Raw genomic sequence first — 9,124 nt, forward strand, 5'->3', positions numbered from 1 at the left:
GGTCTTTGTCTCGAGTGGGCCGGGGGAAGGGCTGCTACGGGGGTGGCGACCTTAGAGCCCCGTTAATCCGGAACCCGCTGCCTTCCCGTGCGAGGCTCCTAGAAGTTTAACGGGTGATAAAACGGGGTCCCGTGTGAAGCCTCCGGTGTGAGCCTCCCATCCCTTCCCCACCGTCCTGACAGAGCTGCCAGTGACCCTGCTCCTGACATCCCTGCATCCCCAAAGAGGCCACCCCTGCCCACCTCCTTCCTGTACCTCCTCCCTTCTGCACCCACCGGAGCAGCCCTGCACAGATGTCTCCCCTTGTTGTTTTGCAGTTCTTCCCACTGTTGTTTTGCAGATTTCCTAATATTTATTTTTATTTTCCTTTATTATCTGACCTTGGTGTAATCCCATTCTCGTGCTTTCCTATTAGGTGGCAATCTTGAACCTCCTCCTTCAACAGCATGATCCGTGCTGTTTTGAAAGCTGCAGAGTATCTACTGCCAGTCTCCAAACATCCCTGGGAATAGCACTACGAGCAAAAGGTTTGTATGGTGTGTGGGCAGGTCCTGTGGTGCCTCTGTCCAGCTGCAGGGTTTTGTTGCTGAGCCACCACAGAAGGCCCTGAGGTTTCACATGCTGCCTGGAGTGAGTTCACAGGGTTTTTTGGATGCCTTTGAGGCTTGTGGGTTCTAAGCCTCCTGGCGAAACGTGCTATGGCGAGGTTGGTTTTGCACACTGAAATACAGGCATCCCGCTTCTGAAGTCCTTCTTCTTTGCTCATTTTATTTCTCTCTTCTGTTGCTTTGCAAATTTGAACCTCTGTGTTTTCATAGGCAAATGGAGAGAGAAAGTTGAATTCTGAGCTTGGGTTCTAAGGCAAGTCCTTTGCAGAAGAGGGATGGAGTAAGGATGGAGGTCTTTATTTCCAGCTTTCCTCACAAGGTAGTTTACAGGAGGCTTTGACATAATTTCCTTCAATATACTTTTTCTGTTTATTATCTGCTAACAGGTATAAATGGTGTTTAGACAAAATTATACATTTTTGTCATTTAAAAATCACTCCTATGGGCAAGATACTTGGTCTCTAGAACTGTAGCTTCGTGTATGACAAGATTGAGATGCAGTTTTGTGGAGAAATACTTGAGTGGAGACTTCGGCTCTTATGGTAGCAAAGAGCATAAGCTAGTATTTTATTATAGGATTTAAAGATGTACACGAAAGCTTCTGCAAAGGCAAGGTTTCTTCCAAGAAGAACATATTTTGTAATGTGGCAGATAGCTTGGATTTATTTTGTCTCGTATTTTAAAACACTTTTGCGTTCAAAGATGCGGATAGGTGTTCGGGAGAGAACAGGGAAGTCAAGAGTGATTGGCAAGCTTATTTTTCTCTATATAAAACTTGAGCATTCTGGGTTATGGATGAAATGTCTTCCTTGCAGAAGGGTTTGTGTGCCAGAAATTTTGGGAGCTGAGCAGTGCCTAGCTGTCTCCCAGCTGGCACAAGTTTTCCCACCCAAAGGAAGGGGAAGTTTCGGGTCTGTGCGCTCTGCCAACCGCAGTGATCTGCGATGCTTCAGAAGTCCTTATCAAGTGCTGGTGATGTGAAGCGGATGGATAATCTCCTAGGCTTCCAGGGACTTAATGCACAGCTGCCATACCTTGCTGAGGGATGTGACTGTACAGTATTGCACAGCCCTCTGTCGACATTCGTATTTGTGGTTTAATTTAAGGACGGGAAAAAGTTTAAGCTAAACCACAGTGAGCCACTTGTAAGCCAAGTAAATCTCCGCACAGTGTTTTGCAGTAGATTAACCAAAGCAACACCTCTGGGGCTCGTTTGAATTAACGCTCAAAGACCAGTATGTCCTCTTGTTCTGTGCTGAAGAGACTTCTCCTGGCCCAGCTCTGTAAATTGTTCCCCACACCAGCAGTCTGGCAGGAAGAGTTGCACTTTGTTTAGTTTTGATGTGACACTTGTCAAACTTTTAAACCTAATTGTAAATAATGAAAGCAGCCTTGAATCAGTGGCCTTTTGGGAAGGTGTCAGACTGCTTCTTTCTGTCCCTCTGCCTTGTCCCAGGGTCCTTGCACCTCTTCTCCCAGGTCTACCGCCTTCACCCTCTCAGTCTCCCTCACTTGTCGCTGGTTTTGACAGCACTGATGTCGCCCAAGTTGAGCGTGGCAGGACATACCTTGCCTGTGGGTGCTCCTTGCCAAGTGGGAGCTGATGTTCTGCTAGTTCAGTTGGGTGTTTTTCCCCCCCCTCTCTTGCATACAGCATACATCAATTCACATAAATTTGGGGGTTAAATGGGGCTTGTATTGAAAGAATGGCTTACTCAGTATTTGTGAAGTCAATATATTGCACGAACTTGAAAATGTTTTGATAAACAGGGGAAGACTGGTGTCCCTGACAGTAGTGAACACAAACGTTCAAGTAATTCTGTGCTGTCGCTTTTCATTATGCATCTCATCAGAGCTTGATTATTGCTGTCGTAGTTCTCTGTGACGAGCGTCTAAGTCCCTGCTTTCCTTCTGGAAGGCTTATAAAGAGAGAGCTGTCTGGGAACACCATTTCTTGTTATGATTTGGATAAGATCCTTTATTCTGTCTTTGGGCTGTTTTGCCTCACATCGTTACCTAATTAAGGACTGTCCCTCTTTCACATAAATCCTGCTTGGTGTACTGTGCTTTGAGCTGCTATGTTGAAATATCTGCTGAAGACTTCTATTATTTCAATTGCTCTGTGTAAGGAGTCATCTCACTTTTCAGGCCTATTTCTCTTGGACCACCTGTTTACTCCTGCCTTTTTTTCCTTGAAGGAGGACTGAATTACTCAGATGTGACAGTCTGTTGAGAAATTTGGCTGGTGAGGCACTGGCACAGGTTGCCCAGAGAAGCTGTGGATGCCCCCTCCCTGGCAGTGTCCAAGGCCAGGCTGGACGGGGCTTTGAGCAGCCTGGGCTGGTGGAGGTGTCCCTGCCCATGGCAGGGGGATTGGAACTGGGGGAGCTTTAAGGTCCCTTCCAACCCAAACCATCCTGTGGTTCTAAATAGGCAGTGATTGTTGCCTATTAGCTCTAGAAAAAAACCCCAATTAAAAAAGAAACCCTGTAGTAATGAACTTCTGAATCTTTTCTGTTGAGGTTCATGACGAGAGCTGTTTTTTGGAACAGGAATGCAGCTGATGGGTTGAAAAGATGTCCCCTCTGTGAGCTTGTCATTTAAAAGGTCACGTTTGAACCAGCTGTGGGAAAAGGGGATGCTGTCTCCCACCATGTTGCTCGGAGCACCAGGAGCAGCTCTGCCTACAACCCAGAGAGGGTGGGTTGTGTTGCAGGACATGAGTGAACAGCTCCTGTCACTCGTCACCTGCCAGCTCAAGCAGGATGGGACCTGAGCTTTTGCTGATTCTCCAGACACAGGTAGGGCAGGAGAGGTTCCTTCCCTGTGATGCCCTGTGAAATGGCACTGTTATGTTGAAAGCTGTGTTGAAAAAGCTGGGCGAGTATCTTTGTGTATGAATAGTCAATCCTGGACTAGTTAAAATGGAAGCTGAAGTGTCTGCTGCAGGTGTTTCTAGCCTTTGTACTATGCTGGTGTTTAGGGCAGTTGTGTTTTTTGTCACTTAAGATGTTTATGCAAATGAGTCTTACAAAGTTTGTCCTTGGGGGAAATGTAGCTGACAAAGTACTTTTTTGCTTTTTAATTGCAGCTTTCATCATGGGGGACATGAAAACCCCAGACTTCGATGACCTCTTGGCTGCGTTTGACATCCCTGATCCGACAAGCCTTGATGCCAAGGAGACCATCCCATCGGCTGGGGAGGAGAGCGAGAATCACCTGAAGTCATCGGGAATCTGCATAGATGAGAATGTGTCCTTATCCCACTCTTTGCCACCCTCTGATGCTCCTGTTGTGAGTGTGATAGTGAAGAACACGAGTCGCCAGGAGTCCTTTGAAGCAGAAAAGGAGGGGAATCACCTTGGGACCGGTCTGCTACACAACGGATTTCGTGGGTCTGATCTGCCATCGGAGGCTCACACTTTAGTGCATAATTATGGCAAGTTTGAGTCAACTTTTATTAATGGTGACAGCTCAAGAAATTACTCTGATAAACTGGACCAGTCCAAGTCAGAGCCTTTGCCAACATTTAGTCAGTTTAGCCCAATTTCCAGCCCTGAACCAGAGGACTCGTTCAAAGAGAACAGTATTGGTGATAAGCCCAAACATGCCCAAACTCCGTATTTTCCACCACCTTCAATGTATATACCGACAGGAGCTTCAGTATTAGATCATCTTAGGAAGGTACCAGAGCCTGAATTAAGCATGTTTGATCAATACTGTAAAAAGGAACAAAAGATGGAAATCCACTACCAGCCAGAGAATAGGCTGGAAATGAGCAGGAGAGAACAAGACAAAGCAGCAGAGAGGTTTGTGGAGTCAAGCAAGGACTTGATAGATACCAACAGCTATCTTGGAGAAGGCTTAGTGTTTGGAGACCTCTCTCACAATAATTTAGGAGAAAGTAAGGGTTCTGTGCACGAGCTGAGCATGTCTTCGTCAGTACCGCCTCGCCAGAGATTAAAGCCAACTCATTCGAAGTTGTCATCCTGTGTGGCGGCGTTAGTAGCTCTTCAGGCCAAAAAGGTTGCATGTATTCCAAAAGGTGATCAGCCAAATCTTGCCAAGGAGCCCGGCGCTTTTAAAGATGGGACAAAAGGAAGTCCAAAAATGCCCAAGTCGCCAAAGAGTCCCCGAAGCCCCTTAGAGGTGGTGAGGAAAGCCAGTAAGCAGCCTGAGAGTCCCCGAAGTGTGTGCAGCGACAGCAGTGGGAAAGGCTCTCCTTCCATGGCCGCTGGCTCTCCCCCAGCTATTCCCAAAGTTAGGATAAAGACTATCAAGACATCCTCTGGTGAAATTAGAAGAACTGTAACCAGAATTTTGCCAGAAAATGATGAATTGGGCAAATCTTCAGAAGAGTCACCTGCGGAAACCTCATCTGCCGAAGAATTTATCAAGTCCTTCCCATCCCCTGACACTAGTGCAGTTATGGAAAGCGAGGTTAGCAAGAATTCAACCAAAAATGGGGCTGCTGTGGCTATCCAGCTGTCAAATGTAGCAAGTCCTTACGCAGACAGTATGAAAACAGATATTGCTGCAAACAGCACGTGTGCCGTGTCCTTATCCCCGCTGCCAAACTGTGGTGGCGGTGCCATAAAAGTAGGCGTTAAGAAGCAGCAGCAGGGTGTCATGGTGCAGCCGTCCAACACGACCACCTCCAGCCTTCTTCCCAAAGCCGTGCACCTGGCAAATCTCAACCTAGTCCCGCACAGCGTTGCTGCTTCTGTTACGGCAAAGTCATCCGCGCAGAGGCGAAACCAGCCCCAGGTGACGCAGATGTCTGTGCCGCTGGTGCACCAAGTCAAGAAAGCTGCTCCTGTCATCGTGGAGGCATTTAATAAAGTACTACACAGTGCCAATCTGGTGCCAATATATACTCCGAACCTTAGCCCTCCACCTGACACCAGTATTAATTTACCTGCCTCTGGGTATTGTTGCTTGGAATGCGGGGACTCGTTTGCCTTAGAGAAAAGCCTGACTCAACACTATAGTAGACGAAGTGTTCATATTGAAGTCATGTGCACTCAGTGTTCAACTATGCTACTTTTTTTTAATAAGTGTAGCTTGCTTAAACATGCAAGAGATCACAAGAGCAAAGGATTTATCATGCAGTGTTCTCAGCTGCTAATGAAACCAATTTCCTTAGACCAAATGTTTTCACCTTCTCCTACAAGCTCTTCAGCCTCTCTTTCGCCTCAGACTTTGCACTCACCCTCTCCTTCGGGTAAGCCGAGTGCTGCTTCAGGAGGTGGGGCAGGAACTTCTGCTAATGCTCAGCCAGCCTTGCCTCTCTATACGGACCCATTGAGACTAATCCGTCATGGACTTAAGTGTTTAGAGTGTAACAAGCAGGCGCAGGATTATGTTGCTTTAGCAGCTCATTACCAGAGAACCTCAGAAGATAATGAGAGGCTGGTAAGTCATCGTTTTAAAGTTATTAGTTCAATCTCTCTGAGTTTAAAGAGATTGTCCTTGAGGGGGTGGGAAATAGGCATCGTAGTGGCAAATGAGTCACTTTGCCTAAAAAACCGCCTCTGGCAATTTGGGATGTGCATGAGCCCAGACACGTGTGCATGAAGAGATGTTTAGCGTTGCTTGCTTGCCCTCTCTTTACCCTTTGCCAACAAAAAGAGGGTAGTGAGGAGACTATGGAGATCCTTGAGCATCAAAGGAAAGGTGGTGTAGATTAAAGATTGCTTGGATGAGGTGTGCAGGAGTGCTGTAGGGGAGGCCCAGCAGAGCATTACCCAAGACAGGTTTTTGTGCTCTTAGCATGGCTAGAGGAGATCTGACACAATTTAATTTTATCTTACCTAGAACTTGTGCCAAAATCTTCCATGTTACACTTTGAACGTTGGGTGCTGGTTTTACTTTTAGTGTAGTAATGTGTACGTTGGGATGAGACTGGCCGAGGTGAACAGTGTGGTATGTGAGGTGGGAGGCTATTTTTGCCTCTTTGGGTGGGAGAGGGATGAGCCAGTGCCATATTTCCATAGGAGGGCTCAGGAGCCCTTTTTGTGGTTTCCTGCCTTGCTCCAGTGCTGCCTTGCTTGGATGGTCACTGCCATCACAGACCTCCCTTGTAGGTGCAGATGGAGAGTCTTAATCCCCTTTGAAACTCCAGCTTGGGTCTCTACTGATGAAGAGGAGCAGATGCTCTTCATTGCGTCCCAAGTCCGTATGCTTTGTTTATTTTTTGATTTATTTTTATTTTGGAGGATATAGTCAACCCTGTTGAAGTATAAACCGACCTGAAGTTGAACAGGAGGAGGAATCCTCTCTCTTCCTCTTCAGCTGCGGTGAGCGCTTTCCATGTTGGTCTGGCTGCCAGCAGAGCTGTCAGGCTGCCTGTGCAATCTCCTCCACAAACAGCTCCACGCCAAGACGAGACATTGCAGGAGGCGACTGCCAGTCTTTGCCATGGCCCTCATAGCACCTGCATGCTCCAGAGCCTCCCTTTCCTTGTTCAATGGCTTGGAGGAGTATTGAGGCCGTTGTCCTATTTAGATGCTTTGTTATCTTTATCTTAAATTCAGCAGCAGCAAAAAAACCCAGATAGATTGTGGCTGAATGGTTTTTATGTCGTGAAAAATGGTGAGGCCAGAAGGGATTGGCGTGGCCACGTAATCGGGTTTCTTGCCCCAGGCAGACCAGTGAGCACTGCACTCTGTCAACGCTGTAACTACTTTTTCAACTCTGATGCTTTTTTAGGAAATGTCAGCAGTCTGGAATTAAAACCTTCAGGTGAAAGAATACAGTGACTGCTCCAAAGTGAGCTAAAATGTTAATCAGTCACATTAAAAATGTATTTCCTACTTTTGTTGTGGGATTATCAATTCAAGAGCTCCTTAAAGAGAGAAGGAATGTCTGACAGCAAGTATTTTTAGCCTGTAATCAAATAACTTATTCCGTAACTTAACCAAGAGAAGAGTTTAAGCCTCTCACTTCAAGTTAGGTCTGCTAGATGCAAGATTATTTTTGTAGTATTTTTCTAAATAGAAGCATTGAAAAACGGGAAAAACTAAATGACATTAGAACTTGTAAAACCATCTTCTCCCCGTTTGATCTTCCCATGCGTGTACTCAGTGGGATGCACGCATTCATCCTCTTGCTGCTGGGAGTCCTTTCCTCTGTATCTGCTGTCCTCTGGACTGCCCAGTGGTGCTCCATGCTATTCCCAGAACATCTGTTCAGCAAAACTATTACATTTCTAAAGGAAATAAGAGTTTCTGCTCATATGCCCGTAATTGTGTGCCTCCAGATTTAGCAGTAGCTAATGGAAACCATCCCGCTGCCTTCTAGCAATACCCAGAGTATTGGTGTCACAGGGCTGAGAGGTAAAAGGTGGGGTGAAATTTGGTGGCCTCATAGGGTTCCCTGCAGTACTGGGTACAGTGGTCAAAGAAAAAGACGCAGGGAGAAGATGCAGGTTGCCTTGATGTTACATGGCTCATGTGGATACCACTGCATAACGCCCATCAGTAACGAGACATGGGGAGCTGGAGGCTTTGTCTACCAGCGCTGTAAGCGAGTCTGGTATTAAATATGGTGTGAGAAGGTAAGGTAGGTAAAACTGTTGGAGTAGGCATTAAGAGCTCCCAAAATATGAAGACATGAACAGGTCAGACCTATTCTGAAAAGATGCTGTGGATACCTCTGACTCTGCATTAATGAATCTGATTTCTTGGGTTGCTGTTTTTATTTCGGTCAGAAAAAAGGACCGTTGGTGGGAGCTGGCAATGATCAAGTGCCTGTTTTTTCCTTGGGTGGTAGAACCAGTTGGCAAATATTCCTGTCTTTCTCTTCTTGCTCTCACTCTGATTTCCATCTCCAGAGTTGCATCAGGTCACTTGTTTTTTGGGGCAGTGGCAGAAATGGCACTGCTGAGGAAGACGTTGCTGTAACACCTGTATTCAACATGACAAATCTTTTAGTGCCCCCTGTAGTGGCTCGAAAAGCGCTCGATCAACCTGTGCATTGCAAGACGATCTGTCAGGACGCAGAAGTGGTGTTAACAGTTGTGGATGAGCTCAGATTTGAACCACATCTCCAAATCTCAAGAGACTTAATTATCTAGTATGTGTTGTAATTTTGCACTTCTGAGCAAAAACTGATGTGTATTTCTTCCTTCACCCCTGATGTTTTTGTCACTGTATTGAGGTGTTGGTTTAGAAGCAACTGTATGGGGTGGGAAGAAGAGACTGTCATAATTTCTTAAAGCTAAAAAACCAAACCTGTGCTCTAGTATTTTGGACTTTTTTTGTGTTTTTGAATATCTTGCTCAGTCCCAGAGTTCAGACACAAACCTCTCTCCATGCTTTCTCCGAGAAAGTATGGAGTATCCATGATATTTTTTTAAGCAAAGCTTTGGCTTAACTTACACCTTTTTTAAAGAGCTTCAAGAAATACCTGGGCATGTCTGCACCGTATTATGGCCTAAAGTTTACAATCTGTAATTATCCAGATGTCTGGTAAAAGATTGTCCCAGAAATATAACAAGGGAAAGTGCAGAGTCC

General features: G+C 46.0%; 1 protein-coding gene across 1 annotated transcript; it reads left to right on the top strand.

The window, feature by feature from the left end:
* Positions 1-3,707: 3,707 nt before the first annotated feature.
* On the top strand, positions 3,708-6,023 carry LOC104534603 (zinc finger protein 592-like; the record flags this gene model as incomplete). The annotated part of the gene is made up of 2 exons (XM_010182184.1): positions 3,708-5,832; positions 5,866-6,023. Coding segments are annotated over exons 1-2 (2,283 nt in total), but the record flags the coding sequence as incomplete, so codon positions are not given.
* Between the last annotated feature and the right edge of the window lie 3,101 nt (positions 6,024-9,124).

The sequence above is a fragment of the Mesitornis unicolor genome, unplaced genomic scaffold (assembly GCF_000695765.1).
Source record: "Mesitornis unicolor isolate BGI_N332 unplaced genomic scaffold, ASM69576v1 Scaffold54703, whole genome shotgun sequence".
NCBI classification, from domain to species: Eukaryota; Metazoa; Chordata; class Aves; order Mesitornithiformes; family Mesitornithidae; genus Mesitornis; species Mesitornis unicolor.